The sequence below is a fragment of the Paramisgurnus dabryanus genome, chromosome 2, assembly GCF_030506205.2.
Source record: "Paramisgurnus dabryanus chromosome 2, PD_genome_1.1, whole genome shotgun sequence".
In the NCBI taxonomy this organism is placed as follows: domain Eukaryota; kingdom Metazoa; phylum Chordata; class Actinopteri; order Cypriniformes; family Cobitidae; genus Paramisgurnus; species Paramisgurnus dabryanus.
The window spans coordinates 35,818,010-35,840,573 of record NC_133338.1 but is presented as its reverse complement, the minus strand read 5'-3'; the positions used below and the strand labels follow the sequence as shown (position 1 = coordinate 35,840,573).

General features: G+C 39.8%; 1 protein-coding gene across 2 annotated transcripts in view; it reads left to right on the top strand.

Annotated features, from left to right (window-relative positions):
• Positions 1 to 22,564, top strand: part of rbm33a (RNA binding motif protein 33a) — a 34,628-nt gene that overhangs the window by 6,962 nt on the left and 5,102 nt on the right. Inside the window, exons 6-18 of one of the 2 annotated variants that reach the window (XM_065289383.2) lie at positions 2,285 to 2,398; positions 2,487 to 2,679; positions 2,853 to 3,127; positions 4,685 to 5,018; positions 5,468 to 5,529; positions 8,253 to 8,379; positions 8,669 to 9,006; positions 9,707 to 9,979; positions 10,646 to 10,936; positions 11,139 to 11,720; positions 16,336 to 16,497; positions 20,983 to 21,144; positions 21,851 to 21,939. In XM_065289383.2, coding sequence (XP_065145455.1) covers positions 2,285 to 2,398; positions 2,487 to 2,679; positions 2,853 to 3,127; positions 4,685 to 5,018; positions 5,468 to 5,529; positions 8,253 to 8,379; positions 8,669 to 9,006; positions 9,707 to 9,979; positions 10,646 to 10,936; positions 11,139 to 11,720; positions 16,336 to 16,497; positions 20,983 to 21,144; positions 21,851 to 21,939 — 3,002 coding nt within the window. Of the gene's footprint in view, positions 1 to 2,284; positions 2,399 to 2,486; positions 2,680 to 2,852; positions 3,128 to 4,684; positions 5,019 to 5,467; positions 5,530 to 8,252; positions 8,380 to 8,668; positions 9,019 to 9,706; positions 9,980 to 10,645; positions 10,937 to 11,138; positions 11,721 to 16,335; positions 16,498 to 20,982; positions 21,145 to 21,850; positions 21,940 to 22,564 lie in introns of both variants that reach the window. The other variant, XM_065289382.2, reaches the window with a different exon arrangement.

Sequence of the window (22,564 nt, the reverse complement as noted above, 5' to 3'; positions counted from 1 at the left end):
TTGGCCAGAGGTGTCTTACCCGGACATTTACTTGTACCTCATCGAGTCAACAGGGAAGCCAGTGAATGATTTTTCTTCGTATTTGAAAGTTACTTCTTATTTATATATTATGTCTTTATATTTAGAGTACTGTCTGCACTTTTCCGTCCAGCCATACAACTAACTGGCTTAGTGATATTTCCAGCAATCACTGGATAGCGTTGTTACACAAATTTGACGCTGTGAGAATGAAAGGGACATGTTTTTATATTGACCAAATTAAATGTGTCAATGTATCTTTCGCGCTCTATGGCAGGCAGTGTGGACAGATAATTACTCAACATTTTGTAATTTGTGATTTATTTTAAGTTATTAACGCCTGCCGGCTGTGTACGAACGTTGCTTTGTTCCGCTATTTTGTATGGAAGTCAATGAGAAGCCTAGTTTGTTTTCCCCCAAAAAGGGGCGGTGACGAAATTTACAGTCAAGTTCCCGGATGTGCTGGTAGTCCGTATGGGCTGTATGTATTTATCAGTCTGGCAGCCAGGCAAGAATTCAGGATATGTAGCTAACATTGTATACATTAATTTTACACAGTAATGTTAGCTCAGTGCAGTAGTTGATAAGCGTTATATATAGGGCTGCAACCAACGATCATTTTCATAATCGATTAATCAACTAATCGGATAAAATATAAATATTTACTTAATTAGATGTTTTCACGTATTATAGCTAAATAAGGCATTAATTTTTTATAAAAATATTTTTTTCTTAAAATTCTAACATGTATGTGTGTGTATTTATATATACATAATTTTTCTACACAGTGCACACACATATATTATGTAAACGATTAGTCGCGACTTATTGTGAGGCAGCACTAGTATTCTCGTGTACTGAGTTTTACTAATATAATATTTTTGATTTAGATAATCTAGCATGAGTTCATTGTTCTGTCATAGTTTTTTCAAAATTAAGTTTTATTTGAGTGTTTTTAGTAAAAATATTTTAATTTTCACCATGACGTGTACGCCCCACCCCTTTGATTGCCCCACCCCCAGTTAATTGAGTACTATGAATTAATCGAAATGAAAAACATTAAATAAATGCACATCCCTAATTCTAATAGGTTTTCTGCAATAAAATTGCTCTTTCAGTATTATAAGGCTTTGCTGCGCCCATTTGATTTCTGCACTTTGGATTTCCACTGTCACAGTAAGCTCTTAGTTTCCGGGTTAAATCATGGCTTTAGCAGGGTAATAGGGACATTGCTTTTTTGCTATAACAGGTGGGCAGAAAAAGGACCTGTGTATGGGTTTGAGATAGGATCTGTGGTGTGGACTACAGCTAGGATAGGGAGACAATACCTGCATTGGGGAGCTTATAGACTTCAGCAAGGTAGTCAGCCGTATATGCCTGTTTCTCCAGATGCTTTTGTACATTCTGTCTCCAAGTGTGTAGGAGAATTTGCTGCGAGTCAGATGATGATATTTTTCCTGTCACTGGGCTACGTGTGTGCTGGAGCACTCTTTGTGTCTGTTTGTGAGTGTGTGTATTTGTGTTAGGTCGACACAGTCAATGATATTTTCACCACCACTGAGCCGTGTGCGTGTTTATCTCCCATTCTCTGTGTATCATGTCAAACATTTACATCTCATTGAATTTCAAATATCAGCAGGAATGGTAATAGGGCATAGTAATGAGACTGGGCTCCCACTGTTATGCTAATTTAGGTAGGCTCCCCTTCAGCATGCACCCCCCCCCCCAAATCAGAACGCTGCACTGGGCCTTCCTGGGCTCTGTCTCTCAGATGTGGCATTAACATTTTCATTCAGAACTGATTTTCCTTCAATCTTATGTTTTATCTTCATCAGTGTTGTTTTTGGCGTTGAACAGGCTCTGGGGGTGCTGGCCTACATGTCGCACTCTACAGCAGATGTTTTAGTAGATTATATACAAGAGATCAGTTTAGACCTTGTGAAGGTATTCTACATTTGTTTTATGGTTCTCTCATTAAGCATATTAGACACTACTTATTTAGGACTTGTTCCTAATAATAACTGTGAAATTTGACTACATCCCAGTTTTCTTTTTTACACAACCTTTTGGCCTTGTAGAAACAGAAGAACAGAAAATGTCATGGAGGCCTATTTATTTTGGGAAGTTGTAAAACTGCAATTAACATGGTTGCATAAATAATGACCAATTATAATGCTTGCATTAGCCAATAAAGTAATCGACTTGTGTAAACATGTTACTTATGCAGCTGTTGAGAAGATGTTTAGGAAGATTTTGTTTTTCATAGGTGGATGAGTACCCCGCTGAGTACAGTGAAGAGCAGACTGATCAACAGAAAGAGGAGGAGTGTGAAGAAGAAACCGAGGAGCAGGATATGTCTCAGGTCACAGAATTAGAGGAGGTAAAAGATGGTTGCCACAGAGGATGTGTTCATATCTCACTTGCAGTTGCTGAAACTGTGAGACTAAAGATTTATCTGTTCTTACCAGGTGGAGCATGAAAATGATCCAGAAGCTGAAGGTGAACATGAGCAGAACGAGGATGTAAAGGAGGAGTCTGAAGAAGAGGAGGAAGATGATGAAGAATCTGGTCGTCTGCGGTTTAAGACCGAACGCAAAGACGCCGCAGTGGTCAGGCTGTCTGACGCAACCAGTAAAAGACGGAACATCCCGGAGACGTTGGGTAACTATCAAATAAAGTGCCTTCTGTTACTAAAATCTGGTTTTCAATAACCCTCTGTTTTGATTCTACATATGAACTTTTGTAAATGGCTTTAGATCACACTGCTGGGTTTAGAAAAAATTTATATGATATAAAATGTGTGTGAACTGCATTTTCTCTCTCTTTGTTTTCAGAGCTCTCTGAGGAAGCTAAAGCAGACCTGCAGGAGTTTGAGGAGAAAGAGCGTCAACGGAAGCAGGGACGATTTGGAGGACGAGGGAGAGGGGGGCAAAGAGGAGATGGAGGGAGAGGAGGAATGACAGGTAGAGGTGGGTTCAGGGGAAGAGGAGGACGAGGTGGAAGAGGGGATTTTCATCTGTTTGGAATGGGGGATTTCCGTGGAGATGGAGGACGAATGAGAATGCATGGGCAGAGGCCTCCACTGATGCAAGTGAACTTAGGGATTCAGGTAAGAGTGTGATGGATATCTGTAATAAAACAATATGACACACATTGCTTAGGGACGCACAATAAATCGGGGGGAAATAAATAAATAAAATAATCGCAATTACAATTACGAGTGAAACAATTACATAATCGCCAAAAACCTCAACTACAACTGTCCATTTGTGCTAATTTCTGTCCATTTTGGCAGTATGTTCTGGGACCAAATACAGTGTTGAATCAGAAATTTTACAAATGAGAAGTTGCCATGTCCTTTAGCCTTTGGTTTGGGATTTTTTTTACTAACAACATAGCTCCCATCATAATTTGGAATTTACATTATATCATTTCGTTTGGATGTTTAGAATTTACGATGCAGCTGCTTCACAGAAAGTTATAAGACATTAAAAACTTCAATGTAAAATAAATTAATCATCAATAATAACCGCAATTACAATATCAAGGTGAATAATTGGCAATTATGATTTTTGTCATAATCGTGCAGCCCTAATAATGCTTTCACCTGTTGAAAAGAGATAAGTAACTTTCTATTAGGTGCAAACAATAGCACCTTTTAACACATACACAATTTAACTAACTTGTTTGGGACAAACCAGTGGCGGTTTAGGTTGGGGATGTTTGCGAATCGTTCTTATTTTGCAATCAAAATTACATGTTTAACTTTTTTAATTATTGCTCAAGAATTGCTAGTACTATAAGGACTTTTTACATGAAATATCTGTTGACTTGTGTTTTGTATGACTCATGTGGAGTTGGTTTGAGTGATAAAAAGTCATTTATCACTGTTCTGTCTTCCCCTCTTATCCTTGTTGATATATGGATTATGGAAAATAAGTTGGCAGGAGTCCATTGAGGAAGCATTACACCAAATTAGATTTGTACTTTGCTAAAGGATTTAGCTTCCTGCGCCTATTTTATTATTAAATATCTGTCGAGGGTGTAATCCTTTTGCGCTTGAGCTGCTATTTCCTTCAAGCTGCACCTTTTTCTTTTTTAAAGCTAATTTTCTTGATGGAGAAGTCGGGCATTTTAAGGCTTTGACATAACTTGTCATTCTTCAGCATTGATGTGTTCTTTAACATGAAGCTTTAGACAACAGCATATAGAGCACGGCTATAATGATTTAATTGAACTCCACTCCAGTCTGTGTGTTGTCATTTGTGATGAAGTTGTCTTTATGTGATGATAAGTTAATCAAAATATAATGGATGCACGTGGCCTTTCTTGAAGAAAACGTGTCATTTGTGTCTGTAAGGAAGGGGAGTTACAGTAGTATTCCTTTTTAAGATGGTGCCCTTCGGCATACACTATCCGTGAGACAGAGAAAATGACACCTAAACCTTTATGTAAATGGTACTTTTGTATTTCTCGTAGTAATTCACTTCCAATCACATCATGACTGTTATGGTTGATTACTTTATTACGAGTTTGCCTTCAGACCCAAGGTCACATGAGAACAAGATAATGATTTTTTTGGTGAAAGAGATGGAAAGAGCTTAAGTTATTGATTGATTGACCTGTCTGACCCTTTCATGTACTCTTCTTTTCTCTGTCTATGCAGCAGCTCAAAATGAATCCTCAACTCCAACATCACCACCATTATCATCACCAGCATCAGTCTCGTCTGACAAGCCCGAGAGGTTCTGGTGGTCCCAGCCATTTCTCCGAACTGGGTGGCCCAATCCCTCAGCAGCCACTACAGCCGTTGTTGATGCCACACCTGGCCCAGCGTTCCCCGGGACCTTCTTCCAGAGCACAACATGACACGCATGGGCCACGCATATTGAGCTCGCCACCACGGCAAACACACCTCAGCCAGCAACTTCAACAGCACCAACCCAAGAACATTCACATAAATCCACATTTCAGAGGACCCTCTTCGTCACCTGTGCAAGGTAAAGTCCCAGAAACAAACCTGCCTTTAATGTACTCGTAATGCGTGAATTTTTGCTGATTTAAAAGTGTCTCGGAATGTGTACTTGACTTTCCTACTCCCTGTCCGTTCAAGTGCTTACTCGCCCTTGTACGTTTACGCTTACGTTTTTTCCATGTTATGGCCTTCACTCTGTAGGCAGCACATCAGCACTAAAGCAGCTTTCTGAAATGCACACATCTCTGTAGGTGAAATGATTCACAGTGAAATTACTTCCTTTGACTGTCAGTTTATCTCATTAGGTGGCCCAGTCTGCTCAGGAGAGAGGCACACAGTTTAATCAGCAGAACAGCCCTCTCTCTGTGACCAGCTGTGACAAACCACGAGTTTAGACACGTGGAAAGAAGAAACTTTTTTATAGTTTCTCTCACATTCAGCATCTCCCTTTTTTCTGTTTCCGTTTAATCTCAGTTCCCTCGATGCCTCCTGTGCAGAACCAGCCAAGGCCTAACATCCCTCCACAGAGAATCCCGGTAAGTAACCTCACTTTGCCTTAAGTTCGAATTGAGTCATTCGCCGCGCATAAAACTGTGGTGTGTTACAGTCGAGACATCATGGTTAGTTCTGAGTTTAGTGTAATCGATTTGACTGGCTTGCACCCTCCAAAGGCAGCATTTGTCTTGCTGTGTGGAATGTATGTCTCGAGAAACGTCCTCATATGTTGGCGTTTGAAATTGAAATGGAAACCGTGAAAACACTGTACCGATATAAAAGCCCTTTACTGCCTGGAAAAGAGGAGAGCTTGTTAGGATGTAGAGGAACCATCAGGCTTCGGACAGTTCTGTGGCTAAAGTGATTACTGCCAAGGAGGACACCATGTCTTTGTTGCCAACACTGATATGATATATTTGTGTTATTTTCTTCCTGTCACTGGCCAAGGTTTACATGGCAATTTCAAACTGGAAAGTGGGCATTTTTCTCCATTTAACTTTATTTAGAATGTTTTTGACCAAACCTTTTTTGTAATTTTGGCACGTCATCATCATTTACTGTGCATAGGATAGTTGTTCTTTTATAGTACTTAATTTAAATAAATTTCTCACATTTGTGTGATCACAGTTGTAGTAACCTACAAGAATCTGTAGTGACCATAGACCATAAAAAAATATGGACGTAGTTTCCGTGACTTCACCTATTGGTTTGTGAAGATTGTTTTTGAACCTTTTGAAGCATAAAGTAGGCATTGCCTGTCGTCGCCAACTTGGCCGCGCGTCACAGCGAATCACTCATGGATAATCGAAAATGGGTAAAGAGGCGGGACATGGGTGAAACCGAGGTGGCTGATTGCTCAAGCCACGCCTGCCTAGCTCGATTCTAGTGACAGCAGTGGCAGTTCACCCATCACTCAAGGGCCACGCCCCTTAATTATGCAGAAGTTTAAGGCTTAATATAATTTAAACGGATGAGTTACAAAAATCCCCCCCCCCACAGTTGTCATGAAGGGCAAAACTAGTTATATAGACCAAAAACACTTTTTGTACAAGGCTGTACACATATTATTTTCTCCTGTAAAGTTGGGCATTTTAACATGGAGGTCTATGGGAATTGACTCCCTTTTGGAGCCAGCCTCAAGCGGCCAGTCGATGAATTGCAGTTTAAGTCACTTCCATATTGGCTTCATCAGAGAGATCTGACGGTTGCCCCTTGGTAGTGACGAACCTAATACATAAATTTTAACCATTTAAGTACATCGACTAAAAATCCCTATGCTAGTTGTTAACCACTAAAATACGAAGTTCCCCACCGTTCTTCAATGTACATTATATGAATTGGATGGTTGGTCTTTCCTAATTTTGCTAAATAGGAAAGTAGTTCCACTCACATTCATTTCCAGCTGTCTGTCTCCCATAGCCAGTCTGGTACAGACAGGACACCATTTAAAATGCCAATGGCTTTTTGCAGAGAGTAGCGTCCATTAGCCCTGTGGGCACTTGATTAACATACATTAGCATTCAATCACATCTCATCTTACAATAGGCTGATCCGCAGTTCCTCTATGAATATTTACTACTGCAGAGTCTTTTTTTTTTTTAAATATTCATGCTACATATTTATGTTTGATAGTGGTCAGAGTAAAGAAAACAACTTTTTTGTATTTGTGTAATTAAGTCCATAGCCTGGCTATATTTGGCAAATTACTTTGTAAGAGTATGTCTTCTTTTTCATTTGAAAAGTAACATTTTTAAGGCTAAAGCCCTGTCCTGGAAAATTCCTCTATATGTACAACAGTAATCGCTTGTAGATATGAGATTTGTGTTGCATTTTCTAATTTGAACTTCGAGCATTTGTTTGATACCAGAGCAAACATCAGAAATGAGCCTAGCGAGTGTACTTGAAATCACACAAGGCTCGTCTTCAAAATGGCAGCCGTCTGTGTTTGGCATTTGTCTTTCGCTCTCCTTTCTATCTTCAAGGCTGATCATAACCGGTTGCATATTGAACAAATCCATGGGTATTTACGAAAGATTAGCCCCCTGAAAGGACATGCTCCTTTTATCAAACGAATGCAAACTTGCAAAGGTATTGTGAATGTACTTAAGCTCCCTTTGTGTTACAGGAGCTGACCTTTTGAATAGAGCAATGAAGTCCACAATAACAATGTGATTCTCGCACCCTCCTGTCTATTGCTTAGCTAAGCTGCTGATTGACTTTCTGTTAAGCAACTTGGCCGGCCTTGGCGACACTCATTGGCTGTCTAAAGATCAGAGCTGAAAACGTGGATTAAAAGTTTGATTGCATCTTAAGTCATTTATAATGAGTAAAGAGGTACTAAGCATCACAATTTGTTGGAGTGTGGCCTCTTTGAATGAAGGCTAATTTCTTAAGAGCAAAGTATGATTTAAGATACGAGGATTGGTATTCAGCTGCAGGATTAGGAAGGATCATTATCTATCTTTCTTTTAGAATGGTAGAGGAGGGATTTTGAGTTTTATGAGCGGTGGGTTAGGTAAGCACAGAGAACGGATAAAGATTGATATTCAAGGGCATATGCAAATTGTTTCCTTTCTGGCTAAAAGATTTCTCAATGGTATTAGCTGCTGTTTATGATCTTAATATGAAGAGTTACATTTAGAAATGAAGTCAAAAAGCACCTCGTGTGTCAACAATTATGATGTTTTGCTTCTGGCGAAGTCATTGTTTTCTGCAGAGACAATGTGGTTTTCCTGTTTCATTGTTATTTTCTGTTTTCCTTCAGGCTCCTCCTGATTTTCAGCAGCATCTTCAAGGAAATTTTGGCCCACCTCAGCGGCTTTTGCCCCTCCAGGACCAGTGGAGAGGACCACCACCTCTTCACCAGGACCGAGAGCACTTCTTTACTGGTGGTAAGGTCAACAGAAAGCACTGGCACAAGTCTAACTATAAAGGGAGTTGTTGGATTAAAATACCTGGGTAGCGGCATAGGCTGCTGTATACCTGTATTGACTTTTAGGAACATATTTTTCAACCTAAAAAAACAAAGAATTGTTTGTAGTAAGAAATTAAAAGATATATTAATCTTTCCTTCCTTTAGCAACTGCAGACAGCAACATCAACAGTGCCATTAGAAGTGATACTGTGGGTTTCCACATTCTCATGCACATCATTTTTTTCTCTTCTCTGTTCTTTTTCTAGAACCACGTTTTCCAGGCCAGCACATTTTTGACCAGCCAGGTCCTGCCCCTCTCATGAATACCAGTGTTCTTCCAATGCCAGGGCAAGGCCCCCTGTCTTACCCTCAACAAGGGGGATTTGGAGGTCCAGGATTTGGTCCTTTAGGTCTGGGCCAGAACCAAGGTCCTCAGGGAGGAGGAGTTTTCCAGAGAGATCCCCCTCGGCCGGGTCTTGCCCCACAACATGGTGGCCCTGCAGGACCCCCTGGTCCCCGTGGCTTTTTGGGTCACAGACAGCCCTTCTCTCCCCAGCAGCAAGGACCCCCTTTTAGCCCCCAGCACATGCAGTTTGGTATGCAGGTACGCCAGAGAGTAAGTTGGTTTATCTAAAGTCTGCATGGCCTTGCTGGTGTGATCGACTTGGCATGGTAATTTATAGCATGAAACTAACATGAAAGAATTTTTGTTTACTAATTTGGGTCTTTTAAGTGTTGTTTTTATTTATTTATTTGAAAATTAAATACGTTTTGATCGGTTGTAGAAGGTATTAAGCCATGTTTAAGGAGGTTTATCTCTATATAATCTATACCTGTACACAAAGATGTTAGTTTGGAATATGTTTCACATCATGCTCTATCAATCCAAATAATAGACAAGACTGCCCTCTTGTGTTAGTATCATTTGTCAGTTTGTTATTTAAGGTCACTGGGTTAGTTGTCACAGATCAGAGGTCTGGCTCTTTTTTAACTTTTTCAATTGTTTTGATGTTATCAAACTGATTTGTTTTATTTTCTCAACTTCATATGCTGATGTTAGCAATTAAGTTAATATGATATTTAAGTAATACTACCAAAGATCACCAAATCATTTGTTTGAAAGAAGACCAGTTTGTGCCTTAATCTAGTTTTGCCCAGCTACACAGTGCCAATGTCCAGGGAATCCCATACTCTGTTACTGCTGGTTCATTTTCAAAGTAAATGTCCTTAAATTCAGCGTTCTTTTGTGGACATTGGAATATAGGCCTGTACTTAAAGGATGCTTTGTGTTCTGTGGTTTACAGGGTCTGATGCCGCAGCACTCTCAACCCCTGCACCATGATCATCCACCATCCCACCAGCCCTTACACCAGCAGCACAGACAGGACTTTCCCCCACAGGCACTGTCTCACTCACAGCCTCCACCTCAACAGCACCACCAACACCATTCAAGGGACCAACATCCTATTGTGCACCTCTCCCAGCCCAATTTCCGCCAACCTGCTCAAAGTGGGCATAGACCACAGTCACGCCCACAGGGAACACAGCAACGAAACAACCATCCTAGACCCAGAATGGTGAGCCCTTTCAAGCATGCATACAAAGGCATATTGTCAATAACAGACTTCTCTGTTTCAGTCCTCAATTGGTTTCTATTGGAATATTTGTAGTACTTTACTTTTATTGTTTGTTTCTTGTACTTTTTCCATATGCATGTTTTTGTTATCCAAATAATGCAACTTTAAATGCTAGGGAAGAATAATTTTAGATGCTTTGGGTGGCAGGTTAAATTTAGTGTGTTGTTAACATTTTCTTTTGTTAGTTTCCTTGAGTGTAAATTAGTATTGTACAAGACAAAATCGGCATGTTTCTGGGAACAATGGACTGATCCTTCTGAACAAATTCTATATAGACACAAGTTGGTATAGCTTCAGTACCCTAAACTAATAGTAGATGGCAGTACTTGCACTATTTAGGGTGCAAAAATAAGTAAGAATGACAGTACATTAAAATTTTGCAGCCAAACCAATCGAAACCCAGTAAGCAATAATGGTGATTTACATATGTTCCCATTAGTTTACATACATTTTACCACTGTATTATTTGGCCATCTAGATATTTTGAGTAGCTGTATGTGTAAGTGAAACCCACTTATCCATTATGTTTCTCTATCAGCTGTAAAAGCCTGTATGATTCTGGCTTGAAATGGTAATCTATTCTTCTGACCATCTCCTTATCCTCAGACATCCCCTCCTCCCCTGCAGCAGATCCTTCCTCAGCGCAACAGCAATCTTCGTGAGCTGCCCATCGCCACAAGTAACAATAATAACCAACCGTTAGTGTCTGGTGGCCAAGCAAAGCCAATGACCAGGCCAACACAGAATGTTAGGCCAGGGCAGGCTGCTCGTCCTGGACTTGCAGGAAGGGGAAGACCTGTGGCACAAGGACAAGGCGCTATCAAAGCACAACAGCAGCCCACTGCACCTCAGATAAGGACAGCGCATCCACCTCCACAGTCAAGCACCACTCCAGAGGTAATTCTGCATAGCTTGACTATACATAGCAGTTATAAGTTAACCTATACATTGTGTACATGGACTGCATGGACATAATGTAGTATTCATTACCAAAATGTAGATGGACAACTTGAGCACTTCTAAGCCTTATTGTAGAAAGTATATTGCTTTTTATTTTATTCCTTTTATCTTCTTCAAAATGATTTGATTGTTCTTTTAGGATCCAGATGAAGATGAGGAGACACGTCAGTACCGACTGAAGATCGAAGAACAGAAGCGTCTGCGAGAAGAGATTCTCAAACGCAAAGAACTGCGCAGGCAGATGCAGGCTGGAAAGCGCAAAAAAGAACTGCTGGAAAGAATCGGTGGCCAGAACCAAAACCAGACCCCTCAAACACAGAATGCCACCCAAACCCCTGCTACCCAACCACCCCAGCCGGTACCCTCGCTGATCTCTAATGGTACACCCCAGAACATTTCTTCGGGTCCTGTTGCCCCTCGTCTGAATGTGAAGGCCCGCCTGCAGAACACTAAACCCCAGGCGGAAGCCTCGGGCTGGTCTGGGCCACCGAAACAACAGAACACTAGTACCGATACCAACCAGCAAGCTCAATGGCAGCCACAGCAAAAGAGGCCTATGAATCCACCGCCTGCTCAAAGACAGGGTGCTGTTCAGAGTAGCCCAGTAGAGGCGCATGGACAGGCTCAGCCCGGAGGCAAGAGAACAGTGATGCAACGAACAAACAGCACAGAATCACCACAGGTGCCACAGAAAGTGCGAGTGGTTAAGCTATCAGGAGAGGTAAGTTAATGTTTGCTTAAAACTATGTTCATACCAAGGACAATAAATATAAAAAAAACATTCTGAATCTAGGCAAGTAGTTCTGTTCACAACATAACGATACAGAGAAGCAATATCTTTGGGATTACCTCTGACATTGTTTTAAAGGCAGGGTGCATGGTCTCTGAAAGCCAATGTTGATATTTTAAATCACCTAAACAAACACGCCCCTACCCCAATAGAATATGGACTTCATTTTGGCGCTGTTCCATTGCATAGGACCCCATGGTTTAGTTTAGTTAGGGTCGGGTCAGCTCACCTCACTTTGGCGTGGTTAGCTTTTCCATCGAGTTAGTATCACTTCGGAGTGGGAGGGATTAAAGGCGTGTCGTTATATTTGTGCTGCCTACTGCTGCGACATCATACAAGTGAGAACGTTGTAGTACATTCCCATAAATTCATTTATATCTCAGTGCGCCACAAAATTAAAATTGGTCACCACAAATAGATGTTTACACATCGCGTTTATCACTACCTCTGTCTCACATGACAGTTTCTGTACAAACACCCGTGGTGTCGGTCGGCGGCACTCCGCTGAGCCTCATTTAAGTTGCATTTAAGCATATATAATGCTGATGTGCTCGTCGCAAATGTTTCGCCACAAACTGCAAGTCTGGAAAAACTGTTATGGTGTCCCTGATTCTCAAACTGGATGTTTTTCGTCGCTAAAAGGGAGTTTGGGAACTTATAGCAGAGCACAGATGAAAACATGTTTGCTCGAGACAGCAAGCTAGCACAGGTAAAGCTAATCTACATTATAGCGATGACGCCGTAGTGACGATTCTCTCAGACCAATCAGTGACCTACAGTGTTTTCGCGTCACGTTTGGTATCAGCTCGGGTCGCTTGGAAACCCAACCGAGGTGGTACGAAAAAAAGTATCGGGTACTACGTACTGCACCCAGTGGAAAAGCTCCCAAAGTAAGATGACCCGACCCAAACTAAACCAAACCGTGGAGTACTATGCAATGGAAAGCGCCATTTGATAGACCCGCCCCACAAATACGCAACCCAGGCAACGATGTTGGTTAGTAGACACCACTGATGCACGGGTCAATGTATAAACATCCCGTACCCGACCAACGTTTTCAACTAACCCGCCCGCAACTCGAAACTAAAAAAATTTGTATAAATATTCTAGCCAACCCGCTCCCTTGCCCACATTTTTAAAAGTAGTAATTGTTTAAAATAGTTAATTGGCATCTTTATTTCAAACTACCCGATCAACGGCGACCCGAATATCATAATAAATAGGCACCCGCTCATTTCGGATCAACCCGCGCATCACTGGTAGACACGCCCCTTACTGCTGATTGGCTACAAGTGTGTTTTTGTAGTCGGCTCAACTCTCTTTTCCCAAGTGGTTTTCAAAAATCACGCACCCTGCCTTTAACTGATGAATGATAAAACGTTAGAAAGGAGACAGTCTAAGAGACAAGACAGTAAACCAAACTCCATCTGACTTTAAAGAGCACGCTCATTTTGAATCTTTGGGGCAGATGCTAATACAGTTATTGCTGTCCTTGTCTTTATAGTTACAGTTCTTTGTGTGAATGGTCCTTAAGATTAGATTTCTTCTTTTAAAGTTCACCTGCCACTGATTCTTTGATTTTCTCTCTTTTTGTCTTCGTCCTTCGGTAGTTTTGTTGAAGTAGTTGTCACTAGAACTTTAAACAGAATAAATCAAGAAACCTCCACAAAGACCGCAATCTGTTCCAATTACTATAAAAGTCAAAACTAAAGTGTTTAGAGTTTAAAACGGTCCAAAGTACGAAGTGAATTTTTCTTTTTGAAAGAATCAATACATGCAGTCGTCTCAATGCTGTGATTTGTGACAGCACACTTAATTGACAGAGCACTTTTACCTTTTAAGAGCATAAATGGCACCATCCTGTCATCATTAAAGTGAGTCACTTGGCATTTGCACTTTAACAATGAGTGACAAGAGATCCAGGCTTTCTAAAGGTTTGGGTCTTTTTTAAGTCAAGGTGGTATTCTGTATGCGGGGTCAAGCTAAACCTAAAATAAGTTGTATAGTGAGTAGCACCAAGGTCTTTTTGCAATCATTTAGTATTTACAAAGACTTTATTTTGAGGTTATTATTAACAAATCTGACAGGGAATTTTGTGCATCTTTACCAAGATAAGGAGGGCCCAAGGATGATTTATGGGGTTTAAGAGATGATTTGCTACGTTAAATGAGGAGAAAACATCCTTTTCTCCTCTTCTGCCCGGAGCAAAGCTAAATATCTCCTTTGAGTCTCTGTGGATGAAGATAACTCCGTGTCAACTTAGTTAATAGAAAGCTACACACAGCTATCTGAAGTGCCACGGCTCTGACAAAGAGGAAGAAGGGGGAGGGGGTGTAAAACTGAAAAAAGACGATCCTCTAGGTGCTTCTCTTCTCCTGCTGTCAACCTCGGCAGTCTGACAATGTTATCTCTCTTTCTTGTTCTCCCTTCTAACTTGTGCTCTCTCTCTGTTTTGCGCTTTCTCTCTTCATCCATCTCCTTTCCCCGTCTCCGCCTGCTTTATCCATCCATCAGTTCATCATTTAAGTGTGCTAGAATAGATGTCAATACAGGCATGTCTGCAATTAATCTTCTTCGTCTACGTTGATATCAGTGTAATAATACCTCCAAGAGTCCGGAAGAAAGAGAGATGGCAGTTGGGGCGGATTTGTGTTTTTCACCAGCTTAGCCGTACAGATAAGAGCAAATTAAATTTTCATCACAAGAATACAAAGCCCGTGCCGTACAAAAGCAGCATGGGGGATGGAGGTGACAGGGTGGGTGGGGGAGTGGGGAGGGCCTTGTCAAGTGTCATCACCCCACCCCAGTGTATTGCAGTGGAGCATCTGATAGGTGTAATCTGAAGGTGTGGATTTTGTATTGAGTTAGATTAATCAATTAACCCTCTCAGATGTGGACCGGATGAAGAGAGATGGTGGACATGGTCTAAAAAACATTTTTTTTGTAAGCGATTTGTATGTTTTCCGTGTGAGGTTGGCATTTATGTCCTTGACATAGACTTAAAGGGATAGTTCACCCAAAAATGAAAATTCTGTCATCATTTACTCACTCTCATGTTGTTGCAAACCCACATAAACTTCTTTGTTCTGCTGAACACAAAGGACGATATATTGAGAAATGTTTGTAACCAAACGGTTTGTGGACCCCATTTACTTCCATGTTAGGAAAAAATAATACTATGGATGTAAATGGGGTCCACAAATGCTTTGGTTACAAACATTTCTTGAAATATCTTCCTTTGTGTTTATCAGAACAAAGAAAGTTATATAAGTTTGTAACAACATAAGGGCGACTAATTGATGACATAATTTTCATTTTTGGGTGAACTATCCCTTTAAGGAATGTGTTAAAACCACTGATCTATATAAATGCCTGGATTGCATGTAGAACGCTTAACGTATCAGTGTGAGGTGAAGCCAGCGCAGAGTTCGAACGGCCATCTTGGTATACCCAACAGGCAGAGGGTGTCATTGACTTCCATTCAAAATCATGTTCTAAATTCACCCGGCTTATAGCGTAAAGCGTATCAGTCACACAAGATTAATTTTTAGGATATGTTTACGTAAAATAATTGTTAATTCTGGTGTTCTTTGCAATGTTTATGTTTTAATCGGGCAGGATAATGGATTTATAAAAAACGTTAAGGTGAGAGTGTGTCTGCTGCATTCTGTTAATGACACGGGTATAAATAACGGTTTTTTGACATTCAGCTATGTATATAACTATGTACATGCTTAGGACGTTTGTGTTGTAATAATGTACAGGGTAACTTCAGAAATAAAAACGAAGACTAGTAAAGTCTTCAATTTACTTATCTGTATAGCGCTGTTTTCATTGTCATAAAAACCGGCTGATGTCTTCCTTGTTCTATGAAGTCCCTCCTTCAGAAATACGCATTGACTTCTGATTGTGTAATTTGTTTAGCGTGTTGTGATTCGACAGCAGCTTAGCTTGCCGTTAGCTTAGCTTGCCGTTGGCTTAGCTGGCGACTGACATATTCCTGTGGGTGGGGTTTAGTCAAAAAATTGTTCTACCTACGTCATTAAAGCAGGAAGTAGAGGGCTGTAGTCCAAACAGGCTGTTCGCTGTAGGCTTTGAAAGGCGAATTCTGTTAAAGAAAATATAACGCCTGGGAGTAAACTTTGAGCTTTATAATTTTACAGGTGTTATTTATGTTATTTACTATAGCAACATTACACACTAACTAGGGTTTAAAAAATAGGATGAGGAAGAATGTGACCTTTAAAAAATACTATGCTATGTTTGTATACCATGTTGTTCTCAACAAAACTGATTTCAAACTTTCAGACATACGCCTTTAGATCATTATCACAGTCTAGCAACCCTAAGCTTGTGATTGCTAGTATACACCATTGCAGTGGTTGCTATTATGTGAATGTGATATTTGGGGTTCTCCATACTAATAATTAATTAATTAATTAATTGAATGCTAATCGATTTATAATATTTCTGAAAATGTACATCCCTTGTCAAGTGTGTTGGTGTTTTCTGCGTGTGAGTAATTTTTCTCTTCTGTATTCTGCAGGCAGCTCCTGGTCCAACCACTGGTCCCCCACCTCAGCAGCAGCAGCCAATTGGACGGCCTGCCCCACAACAGAGAATGGGTCCCATCAGGAAAATTACCATGGCAACTGGCGGTGTACAAAATCAACAAGCTGGCCGCGGCATGACAAACCAAACAAACCGGGTACGACATTGAATCTGGATTTCCTTTTGATAAGCCTTTAATTAGACAGGTGCACAATGCCATTTTTCCACAGATGACACCAAGCTTGGATGCTATTACTCGGTCATCGGTCTAGCTTTAGTATATTACACAAAAAGCATAATTTGCCACTGCAGCTGCAGCAGAATGTTTGGTCGGATTTAAGGTCAGCTTTTTGCTGTGACAGTTTTTGTCTGGCGCTGTTGCGTATCTTATTTAATCACCCCATACATTCATGTTATTCCTTATGAGTTTATGTAGTACTTGCCAGAATATACAGTCCGCATCTTCCCTGTTTGTTAGATATGCTGTTTTTTACCCATCGTAAAAAGCTGTTCTAAGCGGTTCTCCCTCACGCTTCAGCGCTAGTAAAGACGGCAGATTTGGTTTCCTGCTATGGCTCAGCTGTGTCACTGCTTCTCCCAGGGGACCGGTAGCTGTTTTGGAAGAGAGCAGGAGCTGTAATGATATGGAACAGAGTGCCAGGTGCGATGATATTGACAGGCTGAAGCGGGAGAGATGAAGATCCCTTGGCCTTATCCACGCGTTGCCGTCTCTGTACAGTAGTCCGCTCTCTCGGGACGAACGCAGTGCTAACATGTGTCAGTCAGTCACAGCAGAATACCTTCCTGCAGAGCCGCTCGCCAGCACCTTCAGTCAGTTTATATTGTTGCTTCTGCCTGAGCTCTCGTGTCGAGTCAGATAATCTAAATTCGCATACAAACACTTCCTGCTGTTTACTGTAACACCCATGTCCTTGTAAATCACTCGCTGACATTGCAACCGGTGTCTTGCTTGGAGCAAAAGTAGATTGTGTATGTGAAAAAAGTCACGACAGAATTTCTAGCTCATGGGATTGGAAACCCTAAAGGGATGTTTTTCCTATAGTAGCTCTATTTGCGTGGGTCCAGAGCCAGTTTGGCCTTTTTTGTTGTTGTTTTTGTGTGTGAAGGATGTCTTTTCTGTCTTTGCAACAAATATTATTTATTTATGGCATTCACAGTTGCTCACACAAAATTATTTAACAATACAGATTGTTCCAACATTTTAAAGTGCCTTATGAAATGAAAGGCTGGTCACATTTTGATGCTACACAGTATTTGTGCTTAAAGGTACAGTATGTTTTTTGATTGCGAATTGCAACTAACCTCAATTTAAAAATGCAATGATAAGCTACGGTAGCTGCCACAGGACAAACATGTAGTCGTCTGAGACAACGTAAGGTCGAAAGGCGCTTTGTCGAAGGTTTGTTCGTTTAGGGCTACTGTAGAAACATTGTGGCAACTTCCATGTAAGGAGACCCGCGGTGTATGTAGATAAAAGCGGCTCATTCTAAGGTAATCAAAACAATACAGTTCCTTATGTTAGGACCACTGATAATAGTTATGTATATTATATTGCATTTCGGTCAAGAGATTCTTCTAAAAGGTACACATTGCACCTTTAACAGGGTTCCTGTTGCGTGGGCATTGGTCTCTCTTTGATTTCTGGTCTTTTTTGCATAGAGCTATGCTTTTAAATCCAAATTGCTCATCTTTAGTCTCAACAGACCCTACAACATTTTAATTCACCAGGTTTTGTCAAACGGCCTCTAGCAAACTCCAGGCATAACCTAATGATGGTATTTTACAGAAGTGACTTCCCTTTGGCCACTTCACAGGTCTCGTGAAAAGATTGGAGGACAGTTTTAATGCTTTCAAATAAAGTGCATCTCTATTAGTCTTTTAGCTGGCGTGTTAGTAAAAGCATTTTATTTAACAAACAACAAAGAATAACAGATAGTTTTAATAATCAACTATTAAAAAACCTTTTTACAACTTGGAATAATTATAATTCGTTACATTTATATAGCGCTTTCTCTGCAGACCTCAAAGCACTTTACATATGAATGGGGGAATCTCCTCAACCACCACCAATGTGCAGCATCCACCTGGGTGATGCGACGGCAGCCATATTGCGCCAGAACGCCCATCACACACCAGCTTATTAGTGGATAGGAGTGATATAGCCAATTAGTATATATGGGGATTATTAGTAGGCCAATGGGCAAATTTGGCCAAGATGCCGGGGCACACCCCTACTTTTTTTCGAATGACATCCTGGGATTTTTAACGACCACAGAGAGTCGGGACCTCGGTTTAACATCTCATCCGAAAGACGGGATTCATTAGCCTCTGATTTTTTGGGGTGAAATGGTTTTGGTAAAAATTGTATTGCATGGTTTACCCACCCACGACTTGAACACACTTGAACCATAGGTCATGTATAAATCTGCCTCTGAAAATATTAATATTAAATATGTGCGATTCTGTATTAGCTGACAATTTTCCAAGAGTAATTTAGTAATTCTGCTGCAAATGTATGTTGCAGTGAAATAAAAATGCAGAAACAAATCTCTGTCTCGCTAATGTACCATAAGGTGCCAGGCAAGCTATATCATGTGCACTGATACAGCAGTTTGTGCTCACATTAGCTGTGTTTACATGCTCAATTTTTGTCAATCAGATAAATGATATGTACCGTAATCGTAACATGAACCTTATAATGCGAACAAAATGTCTGTGCAAAGAGCACTGCCAGAATTCCCAGAACTGAGTAACAAAACCAGTCCAAAGGCTATTTAAAACAAGCCTAAAACCATCCTAATGACCATGCACAGCCGAAATACCAATAAACTTTAACCTGCAGAGAAAACAACTGGTGGAAACAGTATAAAGTAGCCTAATTTTGATATCAAGCCGCAGACTTGGCAACGGTGCGCACAGGTTCTATCATCATCTTCATACTTGGATGAATGTTGGATTAGAGAAAGTTCTTCTTAAGGAGTTTTAAGATATAGAAACAATTTTCGAATGGCACAATGCTGTTGTATTGCTTTATGTAATGTTATGAAAGAACACATGGACCCTGCAGAATGTATAGCGCATGCTATCATTCCTATCATGCGTGTTGCCATTGCATATTTTGCAGTGAGTATCCTGTGATACTTAAATAATATGTTAATATAATTCCACTGTGCAAGTTATTTTTGGATCAGATTGAGAAAATACTATGATTCACTTGATTACATGCATTATTTTCGCCTGATGATCGGATCACAGACCGGTCTACACAACCCCTTATGCTCCATTTGAAATTTCATTCAGATTGATCCAGGTCGGAATAATGAAGGTGTTTACATGAAGGTTTTTCAGTTGGATTGAGCCATCAGTCCAATTACAAATGGATTATTTGGTTGCATGTAAATGACTAGGTTTAAGTGTATACCAATAATGCGATTTATTTCCAATAATCAGAGTAAGGATTTAATCTCAGTAAGATGTTTACATGACTGGAGCTAACCTCTACACTCCTGTTTAAATGCAGTTTTTTATTTTCTGATTATTTGCTAATGATTGTGCTTATTATTCACACATAGCCTAAAGCAGAGTACAAATGATAAACTCGCATATACTGTTTTAATTTACTTATGTTAAATGACAAACACGTTCTTACGGACGTATTTTGTTATTTGATGCCGTGATGAAGACAATATTATTATCATCACAGTGCATGTAACCGTTTTATACGCTGCTGTTGTGTTATTTGAGCTGTTTCTGAATGAAGACAGACTGGTGACAGCGAGTCGTGTTGACATAAACACATGGGCCCTTCAGTTAGTGCAGTATAGATGCGATTAAAGTGTTTACATGGCCACATACTGCGATTAAAACCGGCGTACACCACCTCTTTTAATACGGTTATACTTGCTGTATTTATGAGCTTAATCTCATTAATTTTTATCGAAGAATTGTGTTAACATGAGGTACAGTATAATCACAAAATTGCCAAAATTCCATTAAAATCGCATTATGAGGGTGCATGTAAACGTGGTCAATGTAGCTATCGTGTCAGACCTGAGCTCATTAGTGATTTGTGTCCAGCCTTATTATAACAATAACCTTCCATACAGTGATGGCTAGATGTCCTTCCACAAATTTGCAATACTTGCACAATGATTTGACAGACAAGAAAAAAGTGTTTAAATGTTTTCAGTATAGACGGTTTCAGTGGCAACAGGATAAGCGAATGGCTTTTGTGGCTCAAACGTACTTTCCTGTAGGCTTCCATAAAATCAATAACCACAGAGTCCTTCTAAAGTTAATTATTTCTGATAACAAGCAAAATAAATAACAAGTTAATTACCTTAGTTTAAATTATATTAGTTTAGAGCTCGACCGACGTTGCCTACCCCTGGTCTATAGTCTGGTAAATATGTTCATGTTTCAAAAAAATGAATGGTAAATAACAAAATGTAACTCTTTATACTTCAACACTTAACTACAATTAATGCAATAATAATATAATTAAATCTAAATTGTTTGGCATTTCCTTAATATTTTTTGTTTTGTTAAAAAAAAATAATTGAACTGATATAAAAACATAAGTGTAAATGGAATGTTAAATGCTTTTTCTGAATTTCAACAGGTGGTTGTTCGGGGTCGAGGCCGCGGTGGCGGGCGCATGATGATGCAACAGAGTCAAAGATCTCAGGGTCCTCAGCCCAGCACCGTTTGCATTGAGGGTTTGTCCACCACTACAACCAACAAACAGCTTATGAACCTGCTCAACTCTATAGGCCCTGTTGAGGTAAGGTCACTTTAAATATATATGTTACTCTGCCTATGAATTCCAAACTGAAGACTTATAATCGAATTATGAGTTCAGGAGAAGCAAAGTTTGATTTCAGTCTTCTAAAGATATAAAGATATCAAGGTTATATTTTCACAAAGTGTTATTTACATTATGTCAAATGGTTTTATGTAAAAAAACAGTTCATCACAAAAAATTGCTTTAGCTACGTTTTCACATGCAGGTGTGTGTATTCATATTATGCAATATTACTTAATAACTCATTGAAAATTAATTTCACACTGAAACTCTGCTGGAGACCTTGTCTGGTTGACTTTTAAAATGTTAAAAACAGTTCCAAAGCATTTTTGCATGCATGTAAGGGAACTACCACATGGAGAAATTTGTTTGGGATAAATGGGCTAACAGACAACTAGTTGCTGTTTGTTCTGTTCCAGGATGTGGTTGTTTTGTATTTTTTAGGCCAGTGTTTAAATTTGAAGTTCTGTCCAGTTGCTTTGGCTCTACCTGATTGTTCTAGTTTTTTCTGTGGTCATGGCATAAAAATATTACAATAGCGCCATCTAGCTGTTTGCTGTTCTTCTTACATTACTGACTTTTCCCTTAGATTTAGGTATCAACCGCACAAATAGGAATCATTAAAATAAAAGTAAAGAGGTTTTTGCATTGATCAGGTAATAAATAATCTGTGCTTCATTTATAGATGTTTACAATGTTGCCTGAGCAGCGGAAAGCGATCGCCAAGTTCAAGAACCCACAACATGCATCAAGTTTTCAGCACAGCTTTCACAGGTAAACTTTTTGCCTTCATTTATGTCTTCGTGAATGAAAATTAATGAACTGGATTTTGAATCGGAAAGGCAAACAAGATGTACCCATTCAAACAGCTTTAGCCTATTTTTTATCACAAAACCAGAGCTTTAGCTTCTAATCTCATGTTCTGATGGAGGGCTTAAGATTAGTTTGTATGACTTGTATTATATAAACAGGATACAAACTGGTTTGCCAGCACATTTGTCTTAGCATTTGATGTGCAGGTCCATTTGATTTTGTTGTGAGAACTATTTGAAATTAAACTGGTACCCTACCTACAGCATACGTAGCCCGTCATAAACACAAATGAAGATATTTTGAGGAATGTTTGTAACCAAACTGATCAGAGGCCCATTCATTTTTACTACTATGGAATTCAGAGGCCCCTCTGATCGGTTTGGTTACAAACATTCCTTAAAATATCTTCCTTCGTGTTCATCAGAACAAAGACATTCATATAGGTTTCTAACAACATAACAATGAGAAAATGATGACAGAATTTTTATTTTTGGGTGAACTATTTCTTTAATCTTCATGACTGTATCCAGCAATTATTACTAGGTTAGTATTTATTATAAGTGTTTATTACAAGATCAACTATTCA